Here is a 25,290-nt window from a genome sequence, read left to right as displayed (position 1 = left end):
GGTCTTGTAATCAGGGTGTAAATGCCCAGTAGTGTTGTTCCTGGATGGTAGGGTAATTCTGGTTTTTGGGGTTTTTTTTTAATGTATGTTTATTTATTTTGAGAGAGAAAGAGCAGGGGAGGGGAGAGAGAAAGGGACAGAGAGAATCCCATGCAGGCTTCATACGTAGCACAGAGCCCAACATAGGGCTTGATCCTACAACCATGAGATCATGACCTGAGCTGAAATCAAGAGTCAGAAGCTTAACAGACTGAGCCATCCAGCCACCCTGGGTAGTTCTGTTTTTAACTGTTGTTTTCCACAGTGGCTGTACCAGTTTGCATTCCTACCAGTAGTGCACAAAGGTTCCTTTTTCTCCACATCTATGCCAACAGTTGTTTCTTGTATTAAAAAAAAATTTTTAATGTTTATTCCTGTATTCCAGGCAATGTCTTGGTGCTTTGCATATATTTATACTGAAAGTAGCTACTATTTTACCTATATCTTTTTTTTCTTTTTAGTGTTTATTTATTTTGAGAGAGCGACAGAGCACGAGCAGGGGAGAGGCAGAGAAAGAGAGGGAGACACAGAACTGAAGGAGGCTCCAGGCTCCAAGCTGTCAGCACAGAGTCCAACATGGGGCCCATGAGATCCTGACCTGAGTCAAAGTCAGACAGTTAACTGACTGAGACACTCAGGTGTCCTTTTTTTTTAAAGACATTCTGACAAGTATGTGGTCACATCTCACTGTAGTTTTTTAAATTTCATTAATCTCTCCAACCAACATGGGGCTCAATCTCATGAGCCTAAGGTCAAGAGTCACATGCTTTCTTGATTAAGCCACCCAGGCACCATTCTCATTGTAGTTTTGATTTGCATTTCCCTGATGATGAGCATCTTTTCATGTATCTGTTGTTCACCTGTACATCTTCTTTGGAGAAACGTCTGTTCATGTCTCCTGCCCATTTAAAAAAGTTTTTTTCAATTTTTATTCATTTTTGAGAGAGGAAGCAGTAGAGAGAGACACAGAGAATCCAAAGCAGGCTCCAGGCTCTGAGCTGGCAGCACAGAGCCCAACATGGGGTTCAAACTCATGAACTGTGAGATCATGACCTGAGCCAAAGTCAGATGCTTAACTGATTGAGCCACCCAGGCGCCCCTGCCCATTTTCTGTTTTTAATGTTTGTTTGTTTTTGAGAGAGAGAGCAAGCAGGGGAAGGGCAGAGAGTGAGGGACAGAGGATATGAAGTGGGCACTGTGGTGACAGCAGCAAACCGGATTTGGGGCTCGAACTCAGGAACCATGAGATCATGACCTGAGCCAAAGTCAGGCAGTCAACCGACTGAGCCACCCAGGTGTTTTCTCCCCATTTTTAATTGGATTATTTGATTTTTTGGATATAGAGTCATATCAGTTGTTTATGTATTTAAATCCAAGTTAACATAGAGTGTTATAATGATTTCAGGAGTAGAATTTAAGTGATTCATCACTTCCATGTAACACCCAGTGCTCATCCCAACAAGCGGCCTCCTTAATGTCTATCCCTCCAGCAACCCTTAGTTTGTTCTCTGTATTTAAGAGAGTCACTTATGGTTTGCCTCCCTCTCAGTTTTTATCTTATTTTTCCATCCCTTCTCCTATGTTCATTTGTTTCTTAAATTCCACATTATGAGCAAAATCATATATTGTCTTTCTCTGACTCATGTATCAGTACTTTATGTATTTGGATATTAACCTTTTATAGGTTATGTCATTTACAAATATTTTCTTCCATTCAGTAGGTTGTCTTTTGTTGATTGTTTCCTTCACTGTGCAAAAGTTTTTTATTTTGGTATAGTCCTAATACTTTATTTTTGCTTTCATTTGCCTTGCCCTGGGAGACATACCTAGAAAAATGTTGCTATAGCCAATATCAGAGAAATTACTGCCTGTGCTCTCTTTTAGGATTTTTATTGTTTCAGGTCTCGTATTTAGGTCCTTGATCTATTTTGAGTTTATTTTTGTGTATGGTATAAGAAAGTGGTCTAGTTTCATTCTTTTGAATGTTGCTGTCCTGTTTTCCCAATACCATTTGTTGAAGAGACAGTCTTTTTCCCATTTTATGTACATTCCTCCTTTGTAAAGGATTAATTGACCCTACACTTATGGGTTTATTTCTGGATTTTCATTTTATTCCATTGATCTGTGTGTCTGTTTTTATGCCAGTACCATATTGTCTCAATGATTACAGTTTTGTGGCATAACATGAAGTCTGGAATTGTGATATCTCTAGTTTTGTTTTTCTTTTTCAAGATTGCCTTGGCTGGGGCACCTGGGTGGCTCAGTCGGTTAAGCCTCCAGCTTCGGCTCAGGTCAGATCTCACGTTTGTGGGTTCGAGCCCCGCATCGGGCTCTGTGCTGACAGCTCAGAGCCTGGAGCCTGCTTCCAGTTCTGTGTCTCCTTCTCTCTCTGCCCCTCCCCCTCTCATGCTCTGTCTCTCTCTGTATTAAAAATAAATAAAACATTAAAAAAAAAAAAAAAAGATTGCCTTGGCTATTTGGGGTCTTTTGTGGTTCCATACAAAATTTTAAGTTTATTTATTCATCATCTTGAGAGAAAGCATGCATGTAAGCTGGGGAGAGGCAGAAAGAAAGGGAGAGAGAGAATCCCAAGCAGAACCTTGAGACACTGAGCTTGATCCCCCAAATGAGATCATGACCTGAGCCAAAACCAGAGAGTCAGACACTCAACTGACTAAGCCAGCCAGCCACCCTGTTTCTTTGTGTCATCTTCAATTTCTTTCATCAATGTTTTATGGGCATTTTATTATTTTTGTTGCAATGGCAATTGGGACTGTTTTCTTAATTTCTCTGTCACTTCATTATTAGTGTATAGAAATGCAACAAATATCTGTATATTAATTTTGTATCCTGCAACTTTACTGAATTTGCTTATGAGTTCTAGTAGTTTTTTGCTGGAGTCTTTGAGGTTTTTCTGTATATAATATCATGCCATCTGCAAATAGTGAAAGTGTCAATTCTTCCTTGCCAGTTTGGATTTTATAAGAAAATTTTAATGAAATCCAGTTTATTGGGTTATTTTCTCTTGATGATGCTAGAGGTAAGTTTTTATCATGCTACAGTTTTAGAACTGAAACTGAAACAGTTGCTTATTTGAGCTATTCATGAAATAGAGACTTATTAACGATAAAGATTTCTTAATTCCCCTGTGCCTCTGGTTCTCTGCATTGCTGTTTCACACTGTGTGAGTTTGATAAAATTAAAACTGAATTCAAGAGACTTGACGTACCCAAGGCTGAAAAACAAGTCCTTAAGTCACAATAGTATAGTCCGTATTTCTGATCTAGATCCCCTTTCCTTATCATTTCTCTTGATAATTGTACAATGATTTGATTTATTTTGCATTTCGAACTAAATGATTCAAAGTCTTCACTCTGTTCTACTTTTCATGACTGTAATTTTCTCTTGCCTGCATTTTACACAAGGAAGTTACAAATGAATCAATCATTTCAGCATTCTTGGTTTTTTTCAGATGTTTAGTTGGAATGTCATCGAAATTATCCAGTTAGTAAAATTCTTTCCTGACTTAGTTTGGGGCTCATTCCCCTGGATCTTGAATTAAACACTCAGCATTAGAAATCCTGGTTTTGGTAGGGCTGTTGACCACATTAGTGTTGCCATTGCTCAGTCCTAAAGAAGAGTTTGAACTTGGGGCGGCTGGGTGGCTCAGGTCATGATTTCATAGTTCGTGAGTTCAAACCCCGCGTCTGGTTCTGTGCTGACAGCTTAGATCCTGGAACCTGCTTAGGATTCTGTGTTTCCCTATCTCTCTGCCCCTCCCTTGCTTGTGCTCTGTCTCTATCTCTCAGTGGCAAAAAAAAATAAACATTTCAACAATAGCCAAATCATGGAAAGAGCCTAAATGTCCATCAACTGATGAATGGATCAAGAAGATGTGGTTTATATATACAATGGAGTATTACGTGGCAATGAGAAAGAATGATATCTGGCCATTCGTAGCAATGTGGATGGAACTCAAGGGAGCCATGCTAAGTGAAATAAGTCAAGCAGAGAAGGACAGATACCATATGTTTTCACTCATAAGTGGAACAGGAAAAATTTAACAGAGGACAATGGGGGAAAGAAAGGGGGGAAAATAGTTGGGGAGAGGGAGGGAGGCAAACCATGAGAGACTCTTTAATACTGAGAACAAACTGAGGGCTGATCGGGGAGGGGGAGAGAAGGGGTGTGATGGGCATGGAGGAGGGCACTTGGTGGGATGAGCTCTGGGTGTTAAATGGAAACCAACTTGACAATAAACTATAACAGAAAAAAATAATTTCTAAATAAAACATTAAAATCTAAATTTAAAAAATGTACAATACATTAAAAATATTTTTAAAAAGAAGAGTGTAGGGCAATTATTTAGGTATATTTATCAAGCTTCGACTGACTGTATGCTAGTCTCTGTAGAAAATTTTCAAGCCAAATTACAGTTTCTATACCTATGAGAATAGTTTTATTGGGAAGATAAGATATACAAAAAAAAATTATATATATATATATGAAGTGGCGTGTGTGTGTGTGTGTGTGTGTATTCTGCATATAACTAATGAATGTGTACATGTGTGTGTTAGAGGATAACCCCAGTACTCAGCAGTGCTGGGTGGAGATTACTTCCTTTCACTTTTATCAAGTCTTTTCTGTATATATGTCAGACACTGGTAGTTGTTCATCTTAAGCGACTGAGCCGACCTTCAAACTCGGATATGTAAGCTCCTAAGCTATACCCCAGGTTTTAAGATCTTTAGGTAAATGTGGATTTGTATCATTTTCATCATTCAGGTGTATATTTACCTAAAGTAGGACTGGAAATTCTTAATCTGAAGAGCTTGAATCATCTTGGGTCCTTCATTTGTGTGAATGTTCTTTTTTATTTTTCCATTGTAAAATCATATTCAGTTGTAATTTATATACAGGAAAATACACAAATTTTAAGTGAATGATTAAATACATTTTAACTACTGCCATAGATGTAATGGGTAATATTTCTATATTCAAGCTTCAAAAAGTCTCTTTTTTCAAAAAATTTTTAATGTTTATTTTGAGAGATACAGAGACAGAGAGTCAGCAGGGGAGGGCCAGAGAGAGAGGGACACAGAATCTGAAGCAGGTTCCAGACTCTGAGCTGTCAGCCCAGACTGTTACAGACTGTGAGACTATGATCTGAGCCCAAGTCAAATGCTAAACTGACTGAGCCACCCAGGTGCCCCTCCCATGTCTCTTAAGAATCAGTTTTCTCCTTTTACTTCTAGTTTTTTCAGAACACTGGTCTACTTTCTATATATACATACAATTTTACTTTTTATTAGAATTTCATACATACGGTATTAATGGGAAATAATCTTTTATGTCTGGCTTCTCTCAGAGAATGCTTTTGATGATCTGTTCATGTTGTGTGTATGGGGTTTTGTTTTGTTTTGTTTTTCTGAGTAGTATTCCACTATATAGATTGTACCACAGTTTATGTATCCATTTACCCATTGTATTGTTTCCAGTTTGGGCTAGTATGAATAAAGCTGCCATGAACATTCAAGTTCAAGTCTTTGCTTGTATTCATATTTTCATTTCTCTTGGGAAAATACCTAGGACTAGAATCACTGAATTATATGGTAACTGTATGTTTAACTTTATATGAAACCTCCATACCATTTCCAGAATATTTGTACCATTTTGCATTCCTATCAGCAATTTCTGGGAGTTCCAGTTGTTTTACACCCTTTGCCAACACTTGGTTCTTTTTAATTTTAGCCCTTAGTTGGTGTCTAGTGGTATCTCATTGAGGTTTCAGTTTATGTTGTTCTGAGTGATGCTGAAACTTTGTCGTGCTTATTTACCACTGTATGCCTTCTTTTGTGGAATATCTCTTCAGTATTTTACCACCATACCCCCTTTTTATTTATATATTTTTTAAGTTTACTTATTTTGAGAGCGCATGTGAGCAGGGGAGGGGCAGAGAGGGAGGGAGAGAAAGAGAATCCCAGACAGGCTCTGCACTCATGGTACAGAGCCCGATGTGGGGCTCGAACTCAAAAGAACAGTGAGATCAAGGGCTGGACACTTAACCCTGATTCAGCTACCCAGGTGCCCTGCCATTCCCCCTTTTTAAAATCAGTTGTTTGCCTCTTTATCTGTTTCCAAAGTTTTATATTCTGCATATAACGCCATTATCAGATAGATTTTATAGGCATTTTGTCTTGTTCTAGGTTTACATTTTCATGTTTTTAATAGTGGCCTTTTTTGAATAGTACAGTTTTAAAGTTTTGATGAAGTCCAGTTTATCACTTTTTATTTCACGATTCATAACTCTAGGTAGCTCTTCAGATCTCTTTCTTTCAGCTTTTCCTATCCAGTAGTCTGATCTTCAAACTCCAGCTACTTTGCCCTCTCCGTATTCTGCTCTTTACTCAACTGAGGGAGACACTCCGCACCCCAGCTCTGTTTCAGTTCCCTCTGTGTGCTGCAGCCTGGAAGCTGCCACTAGACAATAACACTGTGGTCCCAGGTCTCCCCTGGGGTTCTGTCCTTTTGTTAGGGAGCTCCATGGTTCTGAGTTGCCCTAACTGCTAATAAGATATTAAAAACTAGCAGTATACCAATAAAGCTCTCTAGAAAGCAGTTTGGCAATGTCTCTGAAAGAGTAAATAGTTTACTTGTTTGAAAAAAAAGAGCATAGGCTTTAAAGTTAGTTCATCAGGGTTGGAGTTTGGGGGGATAAATAATAATAATAATAATAATAATAATAATAAACTATCATTCGATAGTGTACAAACTTGTACTGAGCAGTAAATAAGCCATAGAGATCTGATGCACAGTATAATGAATATATTTAATGTAATAAATATGGATACAAGGGGAATCATATTACAGTATATAAATGTATGAGAGTAATACTCTGTACACCTTAAATTTATACAATATTTCATGTCAGATTATTCAGTAAAATTTAAAAATGTAAAGTTAGTTCAAATCCCACAAATGTAAAATACTCAAGGGCCGAGGAACATGATTACCCAAAATACTGGAGAAATTACTGGACAAGAAAAGAATATTTGATTTTTCATCTTGAAACAGGAGTATCAGGCTCTTGGATGGTGTACTGAATATGATGTAGTCTCAGCAAGGAGAATCAAGTCTATTGTTTCATGAAGACAATGCATTGTTAAAATAGGTCACGTTTCTCTGCTCTAGTTCTTTAGCATGTGAGCAAATAAAATTTAACAAGGGGAATTTATTAGAAATACCTGGATGCTTGCTATGTGGTATGAAAGTTTGCTGATCTTATTGACATGTGTTTAGTTTTCTCCGCTGGCAAAGGAAAGGATATTTTCCTATAGCCTACTTGAATCCCTTGACATTTGGTGGTCGAGTTTCCTATTGAGTAGACTGCTGTGTGCATTTTTATGCCATTTGCCCTTAGGATAAACCCCAATTAAGGGACTTCTCTTTTCCTTTTGAGAACCTGGCCAAAGGATCATTTAAAGCAGCAATCTTTGTACCCAGTTTTTCTAATGGACCACTTACTTTTGAGATTAGCTTGAATATTTTCCTATGGGAAGTCCATTTTGATTACCACGTTTTCCCTCTTGCAATAGAAAGGTTACCAGCTGCCCTCCTTGCAACAGAAATGGAGGATACATGAGGTATATACAATGAGCAGGTTGTTTTTCTTCCGTATCTTTTTTCTTAACATTTGATTTTGCTTTCGCTTTAACAGTTGGTACCTGAAGATGTAGTAACTCTGAGCATGCATATGTTTGTGTATATCTCTGCATTATTTTAAAGTATGTAAGTGAGAAGACCTTGTTACATAAACTCACACAAATACGTACATGATTGATTACTAAACTTCTTTCCTAATGTTTCCACAGGAGTCTCCCCAGGACAGCGCTATCACCCGGGATATTAACCGGACATTCCCAGCCCATGACTATTTTAAGGACACAGGAGGAGATGGGCAAGATTCCTTATATAAAATATGCAAGGTATTTCACATCTCCCCTCAAAAAACCTGTTTTGAATGGTGACTCTGGTTCTTTGAAATTACACAAAAGGTAACTACAAAGTGTAATTTGTGTTTGATATTTAAGAAGGCAAAAAAAGAGAGAATAGACTTTCTGAAATTGTGTTGTTACTTTTAATTATATGCTCAAAATAAATAGGAAGTCAATTATAAATACAATGGTTAGGTTTCTTTTACCCTTTCAATCAGGACTTTCAGTTGACAGTCCCTTGACTCCACATTTAAATTTTCAGAAATTGGTTTTACCTTAAGAGCTTCTGAGTCCTGTAACACTGCAAACTCCTTTTTGATATTCACATTTTATATTACGAACTTGGCACCTAGGACACATTCAGCAGTGGGAAGTGCTGATGCCTATCAAGGTGGACTTTTAGCACTGCAGCATAGTAAATGTCTGTGCTGGAAAGCGTTTCAGCCATCCATTTTCCAGAATATTTTGGTGCCTCAGAGCCATAAGGCTAAAAGAGGACCTAGGACCAGTGTTCGTCAACCTTCTTCTACCCTCAGAGCTAGTCTTAGTCTCTGCCCCCGTCCCAAATTAAGTAAATACCTAGTTAGCATCTACTATATAGGAAATACAGATGGGGCATGAGACATAACCCTTAAGGAACTTAAATATTACTACTGATTGAAAAAATACAAATAACAAGTTTTAGAACAGGCTAACAATAAGACAGGTTCTCCAGTGATAAACTAGATGCTTCAAATTATGGGTTTAATTTTAATTTCCCCAAAGCTGTCATTTCTTTTGTAATACTTTCTCTGATCATCCTTTTCTTTTTTTTTTTTTTCCCTAATGTTTGTTTATTTTTGAGAGAGAGAGCGAGAAAGAGAATCTCAAGCAGAGTCTGCACTGTAAGCACAGAGCCTGATGCGGGACTCGAACTCACAAACCATGAGATCATGACCCGAGCCAAAGAAACCCAAGAAACGTTTCTCTAAATCAAGACTCAGATGCTTCACTGACTGAGCCACCCAGGCGCCCGTCTGGTCATCCTTTCTTAGCCCCTTCTTAGTTGTTCCCCATGAGCAGCCATCTGGCTACGTATCATCTTACTGCAGAATTTCCCAAAAAGGGGTGCCTGGGTGGCTCAGTCAGTTAAGCATCCGGCTTCGGCTCAGGTCATGATCTCACAGTTCGTGGGTTTGAGCCCCATGTCAGGCTATGTGCTGACAGCTCAGAGCCTGCAGCCTGCTTCGGATTCTGTGTCTCCCTCTCTCTCTGACCCTCCCCTGCTCATGCTGTCTCTCTCTCTGTCTCTCAAAAATAAATAAAAAACATTAAAAAACATTAAAAAAAAAAAAAGAATTTCCCATAAAGAAACCCCGTGCCCACTGCCCCTGATCCCTAACTCCTTATCCCACCGCACCCTACTTTCTGCCTCATAGTGCCCTTCCTTGCGGTTCTCTCTGCTCCTAATGTGTCTCACCCTCCTGGTTTTGCTCTCCCTTCTCTCACAACATTGCTAACTTCCTCTTGATTTCATTTCTCTCTTTACCTGCCCCTAAAACAGAGACCTTCCCCTAGGTGCTCGGTCAGTGGTTCCTGCAGCTCTGTCCTGTCCCCCTGGGTGACTCTTTCTACCCCCAGCGCTTCAGCTATCACTGCTGCACAGATGTTCCCAAATCCACATTCGCTCAAGGCCCAAATTTCCAGCTGCCAGTTGGTCTTCATACAAAGGCTGTTAAGTACATCAAACAAAAATGTCTAAAAAATGAGTTCATTTAAAAGCATGTTTTATTATGAGAATTTTCAAATGTAATAAAAGTTGAATAGTGTCATGAATTTGTATACATCCCCCACCAGATTTTTTTTAATGTTTTATTTATATTTTGAGAGAGAGAGAGAAAGAGAGAGCATGAGCAGGGGAGGGTCAGAGAGGGTGACACAGAATCAGAAGCAGGCTCCAGGCTCTGAACTAGCTGTCAGCACAGAGTCCAACACGGGGCTCGAACCCACGAACCATCAGATCATGATCTGAGCTGGAGTCGGACGCTTAACCAACTAAGCCACCCAGGTGCCCCATCCTCCACCAGATTTAATATTTATGAACATATTGTGACAATTGCTTCATCTATCCCTTTTTTCCCTGAAGTACTTCAAAGGAAATCTCAGATATCATGATCCTAAATTCTTCACTATGCATCTTTAAAAAATAAGTATCCATCTGTAGCTTCCATGATTATTCATCAATACAATCCAGTAACTGCCATATTCAGATTTCCCTAAATGTCCTCATACATTTGGTTTGAATCAGAATCCAGCAATATCCATATGTTCAATTGTTATGGCTCTTTTCATTAGAAACAGTTTTCCTTTTTCTCTCCATGCCATTGTCTTGCTGAAGATATAATCATTTCTCTGTTCGTTTTCAGATCTTTCCTTTGGCCACATTGAGTTTGATAGGATTGATGTCTCTTATAGCCATACTTCCCTTTCTGAACATTTATTTATTTTAAGAGAGAGAGAGAGAGAAAATGCATGCATGCCAACAGGGGAGGGGCAGACAGAGAGGAAGAGAGAATCTCAAGCAGGCTCTGCGCTCTTCAGCACAGAGCCCAACATGGAACTGGATCCCACATACGTGAGATCATGGCCTGAGCCGAAGTCAAGAGTTGGCTGTTTAACCAACTGAGCCACCCAGGCACCCCTTTACTTCTCTTTCTAATCACTGCCTGGTGCAGGCCTCTCTCTTATGTTGCTAGCACTTTTACAAAAGTGGCCTGCATTAGTCTCCCTTCCTCTGGGTTATAGCCAACTTATTATTTTCTCTATGTTGACCCCAGAATTGGATCGTTTCAAGGCTTCTAGGAGAGCCTTTAGTGCTTCCTTATAACCCCAGAGCACTTTCAAAATTTCTTAGTTCATTTCCTGATCCCAGATTTCTTCGCTTAGCATTAAAGGCATTTTATCATCTATCCTGGTTTAATTCATAAGTATTTTATGCTTCATCTACATTGAACTTTTCATTGCACTCTGGGTTGATTTATGTGTCAAATGTCCCAACTGAACCATGAAGTTCTCAATGGCAGAAATCACTTCATATATGTTAGCATCTGTAGCACTTGGCACAGTGCTTGGCAGATAGTAGGTACTCATTAAATGTTGATGAATTAATGAAGTGTCTTATCTTCCTCGTATTTCATTACAGCTCCCATGAATTTTATATTCCAAACATTTCCCAAATGTGTCATGTATTTTCACATTTGTATGTATTCCTTTAAGCTTTTCCAGGAACCTGAAAAATCTGCTCCCCTCCATTCTCTACCTATAGAAGTTCAATACATTTCATTCTAGTTCATAAGTAATTAAGCCATGTGCTGAGTGATTTACGTGACAGAGCTGAGAATACATCAAGTCTATAATATAAATATTATGATTAGTCTCATTTTTTTACAAGTAAGAAATATAAGTAATGAGCCAAAAGGTCCAGACCTAGACATTAGCAGTTATGGGATTTCAGCCTGGCTCTGCTGAACTCTGAAGCTTCTTTCTTGACCAGTCAACTGTTAATTGACTTCACAGACATTGTCAGACTACTTTCTACAGAGCCATATTGGCATATGTTACTACCAGCTTGTAACACAGTCTTAACAAAATTATATACTTATTAGTGTTTACTAATTGGACAGGTGAAAAGTGAGGCCTTATTGTATTATATAAACAGATTATTTCTAAACCCCTCTGCATATCTTGTCTTTGTTAAAATATATGTGTTTTCTGCTTTGTAACCCTCTTGTTGGATAAGCTTCAATGACATGGGGAATTTAATGAGATTATATTAAATTCTACTTGAATTTATGAAAGTATGATTACCATATATATGTGTGTGTGTATATAATCTACTTTCTAAAGCTATAGTTTTACCAAAAGCTGATGCTAAAACCCATGTATATATTAACTTAATTGTCCTCTAATAAGCGTTGGCATCATATTTTGTTAACTGATCTTTATTCTGAACATACTCATTCTGAATTACTTTCTTGAGATGCACAGAGAGCGTGTCACACAAAAAGAGTGGAGAATAAAGGGAATTTCATCCGAAATAAATTTATCAAACAGGGAATAGTATCTTCAGTCTGTAGGAATTTCCCTTTCCACCACAACTTACATGAGAACTATAAATATTAATCAGAAAACTAAGACTCAGAAAAATAACTAAAGAACCAAAAAGAATAAACCACAAGGAATGTTAGATGTCAATATTCTGTTAAAGATAATGTTCAGAAGAGATGGGTAATAATCATCTGCCAAGAAAAATACAAAATAAGAATTCCAAAGGAACCCACAAATGGTTTCAGAATAGTCCCTCTTATCAGGAAAGTTATTACTGGCATTGTGGAAAGAATTGTATTTTGGTGTCTTTGCCAAAAGATTTTTTCCCAGAAAGAAAAATGAATAAAGTTAGGCAGTGTTTAGAGAGAGCCTGCTGTATGGCTGGCTGGGTTGAAGGTGTGAGGTGCTGACGAGGTGAGATAGGACGTCACCCCAGCCCCAGTGACGTTTACAGTCCAGTAGAGAAGATGGACTTTTAAAATGCTGTGTTGGGGGCACCTGGGTAGCTTAGTTGGTTAAGTGTCCAACTCCTGGTCTTGGCTCAGGTCATGATCTCTCTCAGTGGTAAGATCAAGCCCCATGTTGGGCTCCACACAGAGCATGGAGTCTGCTTGGGATTCTCTCTTACACAAAAAATTAGTAAATAAGACAAAACAAAATGCAGTGTGGTAAGTGCATAACTATACATGAAAGTACCATAGAAGTACAGGGAAGAGAGGGAATCCTGGGAGAATGGAGTGCTTGGAGCTTGAAGGACGAGCACATTTTTCAGACAGAATAGGAGACAGTATGAGCAAAGACAAAGACTTACAACAGCCTTTTTTAGTGCTGAAGTGATTTTTGCTTAACTTTATCCACTACTGGCCTACAGGAAGTGACGTGGTGACAGTTCTGTTTATGTTAAAGGAAAATAATGGAATTGGAGAGAAATATTTGCATCATTCATTGACCATCTAAATGCCATAGTGGAGTGTGGGAATCTTCCAGGTTCCTATGTTCAGAGCCCTACAGGGCAAGTATGGCCCATGAGTGACTACATTCATTTACATTTCCTGTGTCTTTTTTTCTCCAGGCATATTCTGTGTATGATGAAGAGATTGGCTATTGCCAGGGCCAGTCGTTTCTCGCTGCTGTTCTGCTTCTCCATGTGAGTATTAGGTTTCTGTTAGGACTTACACATGGGCTGCTTCAGCTTGTACTAGCCTTAGATTTGAGCATGGTTTTATATTGGTTCTGGCCAGCCTCTGGTACATGAGTTTTGACTCCTATATCTGGAAACCTTTAAATTAATGTAACATCATCATGCAAGAGAAACTTGGTAAGAATAAATGACAGTGTTGAACACTAGTACCGGGTAGATTCCATTTTTATTGCTAGAATGATTAGATAGTCAACCTAAGGGTTAAACTCTTAGGGACGTTTTATATTCTGTAAAGTATACTCTGTTCTTTAGTATTTATTTGGGGATCTTTGTATTGTGATGGGAAGGAAGCAGAGAAGTTGGCTTTCTTTAGTGCCATTTTATTCATTTATTTATTCAGCCAAGTCCTCTACCCTCCAACTTACTGATTCTTTCAGATCCACAGCAAAATTGAAAAAAAAATGTTGAGATAGAATACCCATAAACTCTTGTTCTATTTACCAATTAATATGTTACACACTACTTTCTCTGTCCGTGTCTCGTTTCCTCTTTTTTTTTTTTTTTTTTTTTTGCATGCATTTTGTTTTTTACCAAAAACATTTTTTGAAATTATTTTTGGAAAATCAGTAGCAAACATCAGCATACTTTACTCCTAAATACTTGAACATGAGTCTCCTGAGGACATAACCATAATACTGCAGTCACATCCAGAAATTCCACATTGACTCAGTAATGTCTTCCACACTGTCCACATTTGATCTTCCCCAATAGTTTACTCAGTAAAGTCCTTTATAAGGTTTTTTCTTTTTTCTTAACCGAGACCAGTGACGATTCAAGCAATGCTTTGCTTTTGGTTGTTTTTTCTTTTTATTTTTTTAACCTAAACTGCCCCACCCTTGCCTTTCTTATGCTTTATGCCTTTGACAGTTTTAAAAAATTCAAGCAAGTTGTCTTGTAAAATATTCCACATTCTTGAGTTGTCTGATCATTTCCTCTTGTTTAAAATTAAAATGCATGGCAAAAATACCACCCAGGTGATGTTATCCCAGAGTTCGTGGGTACCTCCATCTTGAGCATAGTGGATGCTAGAGATCCGGAGTGACTGAGGTAGACATGATCCCAATCTTTGTGGGTACAGAGCTAATGAGGCGGACTGGTTGTAAACAGAAAGTCACAAAGTACATCATTATTATCTCAATGGTGCTATGAACGTATAGTAAAAAGTTTGATGTAAGATTATAACAAAGGGACCTTATTTATATTATAGGCTTCTCTGGCAGTAACCTTTAAGGTGAACACTGAACAATGAGAAAGTGTATCTATCATTCTCTTTTGTACTTGTTTGTATTGTTTAACTTTTTTAAGGCAACATTGTTATGAAAATAAGAAACCTACTTTAAAAGCAAGAGAGTGGAGCATAGAGAATTCCCAGCTGAAGGAACAGTACACTGTACAGAAGGACTGAGATGGGGAAAACTTGGCATATGGAAGGACCTGAAAGAAGGGCAGTGTGAATGGAGCCTCGTGGGTGTGGTTAGGAACGGGGAGAAAACCGGACAGGTCAACAAGACCAGCTTACGGAGGGCCGTGGAGGCCAGCTCAGGGAGTTTGGCTTCTGTTTCTCTAAGCAAGGGGAAGCTTTTGAAGAGCTTTAAACCATTTTGTATATAGGTTGAAGTATGAGTAAAACCAAAACCACTTTGTATCTTCTTACCGTGAGAACCTAGCTTATTGGTATTAGTAAGCATGTAAAAATATCATAAAGCTATGACATTAATAAAGAGGTCAAGTTTTTCCCCCCTAGCTATATTGAGGTATAGTTGACAAAACGTGTGTGTGTGTGTGTGTGTGTGTGTGTGTGTGTAATTTGATGAGTTTGGTATGTTATACATTGTGAAATGAGTACCACAGTCAAGCTAATTAACGTCGATCCAAACTACAAGTTTTAAATTTTTGTTTTGTTTTTAAGTTTATTTTGAGAGAGAGTGAGAGCAGGGGAGGGGTGGAGAGAGAGGAAGAAAGAGAACCCTTGGCAGGCTCTGCACGGTCAGCACAGAGCCTAACTCAGGGCTCAAACTCATGAACTGCCGAGGTTGTGACCTGAGCGGAAACTGAGAGTGGGACGTTTAATCACCTGAGCCGCCCAGACACCCCTGTTTTGTTGTTTAATAAGACTCGATGTCTCAGAGCCTCTCAGGCCTGTATGGTTTGTCTTTGTTCTCAGTTTCAGTCCAAGAACATTTGTCCCCGTCTAAATATCACAACCCCTTTAAAATGGGTTTCCCAAACAAGTCCCCAGGGTCTTGGTTTGAGCCCTGTGCTGCTTGCCATTGTGTTAAGATAAATGCTTGTTTCAGAGGAAAGGTAGATGTGCTCCCTGACATCAGAAATGCCACTGTGGGGCGGACCAAGTGTCTCTCAGCATGTGCACAAAATTGTGTAGTTGTCTTCCATGATAGACACCTCTGACATCTGCTCCTTTGCCCCAAATGCCCTTACCTTTTCCAATAATAAATTGCTGTGCTTTTCTCATTTATTACTTAATCTGATTTGTTCTATAGCTCTTCTTTATTCCCAGTGATATCTGTGTTCAGCCCACTTCCATCCCCTTGTTCCACAGAAGTCCGCCCACCTTCTTGACATTTTGAAGGCTTGCTACAGTCACACCAAGCCTTAAATAACATTTCCAATGCTTTTTTTCTGTTTTGAAAACTAGACATTTTGCCAGTTTCTCTGGGAAATGTTTTTCCATCAAGCTATGGAAGATATACAAATGGGGGTCACATCTGTAAATAGAATTGAATGGTGAGGGGTTTTGTAGTATTTTGTATATTACCATATTACCATTACCATTTTATATATTACCATATTTAGTGCTTTGAGCATTACTATACACCTTAGACTGTTGAAGCTTCTGCTATAATTGGCCAATGAGGAAGAAAAACACTTTCACTAGAAAGAAATAGCAGCTAAGGAGGTAAAATGATTTAATGAAGGTGTCATGATTTGAGAAGACAAAACTTAAACTTGTGTGTCAGCTTGTTGCTGCTTAGTTTAGATCCGGTCCTGCAAAGCCTAAATTCTTGGCTCCCTCAGGCAGATTTGGGCCTTCTTGTTCTTGGATCCCCACTGATCTTTCTACCTATTTCATATTATACTTACTGTATACTGATTGTATGGGAACCTTCTGGAGGATAAGAACAGCATCTGGGGGCGCCTGGGTGGCTCAGTCGGTTGGGCTTCCGACTTTGGCTCAAGTCGGATCTCACGTTAGTGGGTTCGAGTCCCGTGTCAGGCTCTGTGCTGACAGCTAGCTCGGAGCCTGGAGCCTGCTTTCGGTTCTGTGTCTCCTTCTCTCTCTGCCCCTCCCCCTCTCATGCTCTGTCTCTCTCTGTATCAAAAATAAATAAAACATTAAAAAAAAAAAAGAAAAAAAGAACAGCATCTGACACAGACTAGACATCGTTAATATCTCTTGGTTGAGTGAATGAATGTTATAAAACACAACTACCTGAGTTACTACATATTACCAAATGTCATAGGATTTAGATAGGGCTGGAAGGATGAATTTAACATACTGAGAAAACTTCTATATGTTTTGTGATTCCTGCCTCCACCCCCCACCCCATTCCCTGTCTGTTACAGATGCCTGAAGAACAGGCATTCAGTGTTCTGGTCAAGATCATGTTTGACTATGGTCTCAGGGAACTTTTCAAGCAAAACTTTGAAGATTTGCATTGCAAATTTTACCAGTTGGAGCGCCTCATGCAGGTAAAAAGAGAAACCAGCTTGCATTTACTACTAAGAGTACAGGACTGGGGAAAGCTGGACCCGTGAGCTGGTGCCAGGGAGCAGTGGTGGTCGCCTTAGCCATCCAAGGTTAAAGCCTGGTTTTATGGTTTTCATTTCTCACTGTGTGATGACAATGCCAAGATTAATAAGGTGTGAACCTGATGGGTGTGAGCTGGGTTTTCAATCTCAAAAACACCCAAAAGATCAGATGACTTTGTAGGGGCCTTTAACATAGCAAACTAAGTCAAGAAATGTCCGCCAAGGCTCTGAAACTGACTGGTTAGGAATATCATAATAAAAGTGAAACAAACTTTCCCAAACATTTCATAACTTGGAAAGAAACACTTTCATTCCAAATATTTGTCACCATCTTGGGGATTCCTCTCAAAAGCTAGTTTTTAGACAGGAAAAGAGAGCCAAGTGCCTGTTTAATACTTGATGATAAGTGTTCTTCTGAGCACTTTGGAGGTTTGTAGGAAAACACAAATATGTGACTTTTTTTGTCTATTCCTGGCAGATTTAGGAGCCTCCCGAGTGGGAGTTGAACAGCTGCATATGTGCCCAAAACTAATTAGTTTGCTATTTCAGGAATACATCCCTGACCTGTACAACCACTTCCTGGATATAAGCCTTGAAGCACACATGTATGCCTCCCAGTGGTTTCTTACACTTTTCACTGCAAAATTCCCTCTCTACATGGTCTTCCATATCATTGACCTGCTTTTATGTGAGGTAGGTATCAGAGGCCAGAGCACTTGGCTTTTGTTTGCAGTGTTCTCCTGTGTCAGCTCCATCAAAACAGACTTTCTTCTTATTTTATTTTAATGATCAAAAATCCAAATTTAAGTAATGTTTCCTTGGGTTAAAGTTAGTGATCACATTTTAAAAACATGTTCTTGGTTTAAAAAAACAACAACAATAAATGAAAACCAGTAGTAGACATTTGTATTAGTATTAGGTTTGACTACATTTATTGAAGAAAGTCAAAGTCACAGTGACTAATAAGTAGAGGTTTAGTTCTCTCCCCTTCTATAAAAGAAACCAGAAGGTTGGCAGTAACCTGCCTTCCTTAGAAGATCAGGGGACAGAGGAGGATGTGTCCCCCTTTAAGAGAGACTTCCTGGAGTTTCCACCTGAATTTTCATTTGTCTCTTATTGGCCAGAACTTGGTACCTGACCACATGTAGCTGCAAATGAGAGTTTTTAAAAACTGGGTAGGAATTTGCTAAAAATTGAAGTGTCTGTTACCAAAACAGGAAAGAGAGTTAGTAATAGTCTTTGCCAAGCATAGTTTGGTGGGGTGTTTAAGAAAAGAATAACTGGGGGCGCCTGGGTGGCTCAGTCCGTTAAGCCTCCGACTCCGGCTCAGGTCAGATCTCACGTTTATGGGTTCGAGCCCCATGTCAGGCTATGTGCTGACAGCTAGCTCAGAGCCTGGAGCCTGCTTCCGGTTCTGTGTCTCCTCCTCTCTCTGCCCCTCCCCCTCTCATGCTCTGTCTCTCTCTGTATCGAAAATAAATAAAACATTAAAAAAAAAAGAAAAGAATAACTAATTTCCAAAATAATATATATCTGTTTGTTTATTTTGAGAGAGAGAAAACAAGTGCAAACTGGAGAGGGACAGAAAGAGAGAATCCCAAGCAGGTTCCATGCTGTCAGCACAGAGCCCGACGAGGGGCTCAGTCTTAACAACTGTGAGATCATGACCTGAGCCGAAATCAAGAGTCAGACGCTTAACCAACTGAGCCAGCCAGTCCCCCCAGTAATACATGTTTATTATAGAAACTAGAAAACAAGCAAAAAGACTTAAAAATACTTCTAATCCCACTCTCTAGAGAGTGTATGTTCTTTGTATATTCTTTGGTGTATGTATATTCTTTCAGCTTTTCGTGTGTGTTTATTTATGTGTGTTATTTCTAGATAGAGTGAATAACTTTTTCATATAGAGTATTATGTAATAATTTATATGATGGTTCTGTAGGTAATATATTTTAGAATATGATTATGCTATACATGCTATTTGGTAGACTCTCTTCATTTCATATACTTGAACATTTATAGACACACATCTGTACCTTCTTTCTTTTTGTTTAATTATGCCATATTTAAGACATACAAAAATCCATTAAAGAATTTGTACCTTCTGCCCAGCTTGAAACACTATAAGAAACACTGTTACCAAATAGACCATTATTCTTACCAAAATCTCAATCTTTGGGTATATCATAATTTATGTAACCAATTCCTAGTCTCAGTCAAACCTTTAAGTTTTATACTTTTTCAGTATTATAAATAACCATTTGTTTTAAGTAGGTAATAAGGGCCTAGTGGCATGCCAAGTAATTTAAATAAACTTTAAACTAATTAGTTCAGAAAACTAATGGGTGAATATTAGTTATGGAAACTGAGGTCCAGAAACTTAAAGAACTTAGCAGGCCTTAATGCCGGCTCTTATCTTTTCTTTGTTCTTGGCACTCCCAGAGTGGATAGCTGAGGGAGAGGCCGGTTGGAGGGAGCCCTGAGCAGATTCTGTGCGGGAGTAGAAGGCTCACACACACAATGCCTGCTGTGTTTGGAGTAGCGCCGCACAGAATAAGGGAAAGGCCACCTGCAGCTATATCCTGAGAGATCACAGTTTTATGACTCTTAGGTTTTGGTTGGGAAGCGGAGAATACTTTGGAAAAATGGTCTTGTTGAATGTGAGAATAGGGCTAAAAATGTTCTTCTCTCAGAAGATTGGGAGGCTGGGTCTATTTTAAGCTGTTTTTTGGTAGCAGACCTGTATTACTATTTCCCAAGATATTTTCAAGTTATTCTATTTCTTTACTTGATTAAGTTTTTATACTTTATCTAAAAACATGGGGCATTCAGGGAACAAACAGCTGAATAGTCCAGATATGAACACTGAAAATATTCTTTTTGTGTTTTCTCTTTCAGGGAATAAGTGTTATTTTTAATGTTGCCCTTGGATTATTAAAGGTACACATTTATTTGTAAATAAATACAATTGTAAATAAGTACTAGCTGGCACTCGCAGTATCTTGGTGTCGATCTCATTCTAAGCAGCTGTGCAGTAGCCCTGACCCTGACTGGCAAAAGGGCAAGTGGCTTGGGCAGTGGCTAAGAAGTGTCTCCTGGGGATTGTAAAGGTGCTGGTGTTATAAAATGCTGCTTGTTCTCTTTATAGCCAAGAACTTGTTCTGTACCTGGTTGTGTTTTCTTTCTTTCTTCGAGACTTCCAAGGATGACTTGCTATTGACAGATTTTGAAGGTGCCTTGAAGTTCTTCAGGGTTCAGCTTCCTAAGAGATACCGCTCAGAAGAAAATGCAAAAAAACTAATGGAGTTAGCTTGCAGCATGAAGGTAAAATAATATTTGCATTAGTTTAGATTCTTTTGTTCAGTTAATATCTCACCATTCCTGATCAAACTATGAACATTTATAATACACTAATAGTAACAATAATAATGTTTTCTTTGTATTGTATAATTTTTTCCCAAATATTCTCTTACATAGTCTACCCTATGCATCAAATCTCATTGCCTCTGTCAGCCTTTGAACTCTAGGAATGAAATTATTATTCTCATTTTGAAGATAGAGCAAAACACAAAGTGGTTTTAGCCCCCTATATAGAGTGCTGCAGCTAGGTAGCGGCAGGATGCTGGTTTTGTGACTTCCACTGTGCTGTTCTTTAACTTAGAATATTTGTTGTTATGGTCAGTAATTTCCTATAATGAAACTAATAATTAATGAAGGAAACTCATTCATTTTCATCACTTTCAGTAACATTTATGATTTGTATAAGTTAAAAATTTTTTAATGTTTTTGTTTATTTTTGAGAGAAAGAGTGCGAATGGGGGAGGGGCAGAGAGAAAGAGGGAGACAGAATCCGAAGCAGGCTCCATGCTCTGAGCTGTCAGCACAGAGCCCAGCACGGGGCTCGAACTCCTGAACCACGAGATCATGACCCAATCTGAAGTCAGATGCTTAACTGAATGAGCCACCCAGGTGCCTCTGATTTGTATAACTTTTTAATGTAATATGTAATGTAATATGAATAGGAGAAACTGTATTACCTACTGACCAGAGCGCAGACTTGAAATCAGATCTGAATTTGAAGTTATTTTACTTGTTTAAGGCACAATTTCCTGATATGTAAAATAATAGTAGATGTCCAGTTCTGGTTATATGTCACACTAAGCTGACTCGGGCTACCCTTCTTTAAACACTTGGAGGTAGCAAATAAAATATAACCCAAGAAAAGTTTAAATACCTTGATGAACTTGAAAGAAAAAAAGGAATCCCAGGTACCTGAATCACAGTAGCTCACAGCTAGCGTGTGTTAAGTGCTCAGACAGGGGAATATGGAACCCTAGGTGACTTTAATGCCAGGAAGACATATAATATGATTTTGGGTGTTCAGGAGGCAGTTGAACCTGGAGTCTCTGCATAAATTAGGACCTGGAATGGCTAACCTCTTTGTGAAAGGGGGAAATATAAAAACTACCTACCTATTATCCTGAGAAACAGTAGAAATCCTAATATAAAATGAACGGAGGATTTGAAAAAGAAAAAAGCCTCTAGATAATGAAATAACTATTAATAAAGTTATTCATCTTAAAGTGTTACGTACTTCACAAGTATGACAGATAACATTTAATGATATTTCCCCACACGTCAGGGACTGTGGTTAAGTGTGTTCATGTGTGAGGATCGTAACTACAGTATGTATACAGTGACTACCAAGGTGCCTGGTAAGGGCTCAGGAATTGGTGGCTCTTACTATGGTTATTTCCCGCTCTGACTTTTCAGAAAATTATCAGATGAACACTTTTCAGTAACATTTTCACGGATGACGGGTTTGTGCGCAGAACACAGTACCAAGTGAGCTCTGAGTCCCTCTTCACCTCAGCCTGGTTCACAGAAGAGGAAGCTGCCTCTTATTTGCTGATGATTTCTTCCCTTCCAAAACCTCCTTTCTCAAGTTTCTGGAACATGGTTGCTCAGGCCAAAACCCCTGCTTATTCTCGATACCTCTTTTTCTCACCACATCTTGGTCCTCCATTCCAGCCCTGCTGGCAAATTACACCCTGAATCTGATCAATTTTCTTCCCTTCTACTGACACCCTGGTATAACCATCGCTTTCACTTCTCTTCTGGAATGTTCCAGTAGACTCCATGTCTTCCTGTTTCCATAATTTTTTTATTGGTTTCTTTTTTGAGAGCTGGGTTTTTATCTCATCTCTTCCTTGCTTAAAACTCTAATGATTTCTTAGAATAAAACTCAAGAGATTTTGCCTTGGCCCAGAGGGCACTGCACTATCTGACCTCTGGCCATCTCTCTGATTTCACCGCCTTTTTTCCCCTCTGACCCTTTACACTTTACACATCCTGGCCTCCTTGCTATTCTCAAACATGCTAAGGATGTTCATTTCTCAGCCCTCTGCACTGACTGGTCTCTCCACCCATCCTGCTCCCCTCAGTGTCCGCGTGGCGTCACCATCACCTCATTGAGTCTTACGCTCAAATAGCACGCCTTCAGAGAGGCCGCCTCTAGTTACAGTGTCTAAGGTAGCAGCTCCCTCAACCCTTTACACCCTGATCTTGTCACCCTGTCCTATTTTCCTCAAATCACTCATTGTTACTTAACATTATTTTAGATGTTTATTTGAGACCCTCCGCCCAATAAACCTGCAGCAGAAGGGACTTTATCTTGTTTCTGCCAAATCCCAGCATAAGAACAGGATTTGGCATATAAAACTTAGTTGAACGAGTGAACAAATGAATATGCTGCTGAATTTATACCAAGTGGTGTTTTATGAAGGAGAGTTAGAAAGTTAATGGACTTTGGGCACATCTTCAAATAACATCCAGCTGAAGGTTTTACCTTTTGGGTTTTCAGTAGCTTGAAACACTTTAATAATATATGAATCCTTTATTTCCATAGGCCAGATTGGAGGTGTCTAATGTCTTCTTTTTTCCTTTTATAAAATTTTTTTTTCTTTTTTTTTTTTTTCGACTGTGCTCTGAAGGAGTTAAGGTAGACAGTGCTGAAGAGCACACAGATTTTGTGCTTAGACACACAGTTTCTTCTGGTCCTGGAGAAGTGGCCTGGCAGGGGTACACTTTCCATGATGCCTCCTACTTGCACATGGTCTCTGGTGAGAGAGATCGTAATCTTTCTTGACCAGGACACGAGAGAATGAAATTTTTCTGCTACAAGGTGGGATGTAGTGTAGTTAGCAGTGATTAGTTGTATTCCGGTAGGTTAATACTTAATGCCAAAATTATTAAGGGAAATATAGGCATAGTTAAACCAATTATTGGCAAAGGACCTCAGTCACTCTGATAGTTTGCCAGCTCAAAAATAAGGAAAATCACTGTAAGTTCAGCCAGGAGCACTGCATTATGTAGCCAGCATGAGGTGGAAGTGCCTCCGCCAGCAAGAAAAGGCATGTGGTCACCTGTGGGTCTGGAGCGCCCTCTCCAGACCTGGAAGGGGGATCCCTGCTTTGTGAGCGGCTTGGAAACCAGCTTTTTAACTTTTTGGTCTAGAATTTTGAAAGGAAGCATTGACTTTGTAACTTATTGAAATCCCATTCCATTATTTTTCTTATGTATTTTATTTTGAGAGAGGGACAGACAGAGAGTGAGTAGGGGAGGAGCAGAGAGAGAGGGAGACACAGAATCTGAAGCAGGCCCCAGGCTCTGAGCTGTCAGCACAGAGCCCGACGCGGGACTCGAACCCACGAACCGTGAGATCATGACTTGAGCCAAAGTCAGCCGCTTAACCCACTGAGCCATCCAGGCACCCCACCATTCCATTATTTTTTAATTTCTTAAAAACTGTGGCTTCTGTTTAAGGTGAGAATTAGGAATGCTTTGCCTCACATGCCAGCTGAAGAAACAGTTACCTACTTTTGTTGTTGTGTTTTAATAGTTTTGATGTTGTAATTTCCGGTATTTGTATAGTTCTTATGGATAGCTCATCTTCCTCACAGTTCCCTGTGAGGTATGCAGGCCAAGTCAGTTTCCAAGTGGAAACTGAGGCTCACAGAAGTCTTGCCCAACTGGTGTACTAGCTGGGCAGTGACAGGAGCCCCAGTGGAACTCAGGCCTTCTGACTCCACATTCCCAAAGCTCCCACTCCATTGCATTGCCTCTTCTCATTGCAGAATTGCAGCAGGAATTAAGTTTGGTGTGGCAATATCTGAAATGGCCACCAGATGGGTGTGTTGCTCAAAAAGGTCTGTATTCCTCTGCCTGTGTGTCTTCCTTTTCTCTATACATCTTTCTCTGTGTCTATCTTTACTTGCCTCTTTTTCCTTTTCTCTCCAGTCCTTCTACTTCTCCCCTCCTCTCTCTTTCCCCTTAGTTTATTATGGAACTGAAATATTTTATTGTTTTTAAGTTTTAGATCTTTGCTGTTAATCCAAAATTTAACAGCATACATCAGAACTCATTATTCGTCCATTGAGTTCCTCTGCATTTATGGGTCCTTGTCTTCAGATAGAGTGTTTCCACTTTTTTTTTTATGTTTACTTAACATAAAAGAGAGAGAGAGAGAGAGAGCGAGCGAGCGCGAGCAAGCGTGAACGGGGGGAAGGACAAAGAGAGAGGGAAAGAGAATCCCAAGCAGGCTCCATGCTGTCAGCTCAGGGCCCAACCTAGGGCTCAGTCTCATGAACCATGAGATCTTGACCTGAGCTGAAATCAAGAGTTGGACACTTAACCCACTGAGCCACTGAGGCGCCCCTGTTTCCACTTCTGATAGAAGATCTAAAAGGACTTTCACTTATTTATTGAAAAAAAAATTTTTTTTAAGTAATCTCTGCATCCAGTATGGAACTCAAACCCACAACCCCCAGATCAAGAGTCATACGCTCCAACAACTGAGCCAGCAGGGCACCCCAGGATTTCCACTGTAAATAGATTGTTCCAGGAATGGTTCTAGGAGTTCCATAACACTTTCATACTCATAACTGTACCATGCATTGTGTTCAGAGGGAGAAAATGGGAAAAAATTAATTCATAGGCCTTACATTTTTTTGATTCAAGAATTATGTGAGAGCAACTATATGGTTTGTGGGGTTTTTTTTTTTTAATGTCTACAGAGATGTTTGAGAATAAGTGAGATGTGTAAGGCTAGTTTAGAAGAAGTAGGAGCCATAAAAGAGATAGCTGGTGAGTTTCTTAGACTAAACCTAAATGAAGATTTGACCATTTCACTGTAGAATT

At 39.2% G+C, this 25,290-nt stretch overlaps 1 protein-coding gene across 8 annotated transcripts in view; it reads left to right on the top strand.

The window, feature by feature from the left end:
• RABGAP1 (RAB GTPase activating protein 1) overlaps nucleotides 1-25,290 on the top strand; it is a 164,097-nt gene that overhangs the window by 115,644 nt on the left and 23,163 nt on the right. For 5 of the 8 annotated variants that reach the window (XM_029920012.1, XM_029920015.1, XM_029920017.1 and 2 more), the window contains 6 exons: nucleotides 7,911-8,024; nucleotides 13,192-13,266; nucleotides 16,906-17,031; nucleotides 17,641-17,784; nucleotides 19,990-20,031; nucleotides 20,287-20,415. In XM_029920012.1, coding sequence (XP_029775872.1) covers nucleotides 7,911-8,024; nucleotides 13,192-13,266; nucleotides 16,906-17,031; nucleotides 17,641-17,784; nucleotides 19,990-20,031; nucleotides 20,287-20,415 — 630 coding nt within the window. Of the gene's footprint in view, nucleotides 1-7,910; nucleotides 8,025-13,191; nucleotides 13,267-16,905; nucleotides 17,032-17,640; nucleotides 17,785-19,989; nucleotides 20,032-20,286; nucleotides 20,425-24,227; nucleotides 24,300-25,290 lie in introns of those variants that run through there. The other 3 variants (XR_003901839.1, XM_029920018.1, XM_029920019.1) reach the window with 3 other exon arrangements.

Source organism: Suricata suricatta, chromosome 13 (genome assembly GCF_006229205.1).
Source record: "Suricata suricatta isolate VVHF042 chromosome 13, meerkat_22Aug2017_6uvM2_HiC, whole genome shotgun sequence".
NCBI lineage: Eukaryota > Metazoa > Chordata > Mammalia > Carnivora > Herpestidae > Suricata > Suricata suricatta.
The sequence above is the reverse complement of the archived record's forward strand: the minus strand, read 5'-3'. Positions and strand labels throughout refer to the sequence as shown.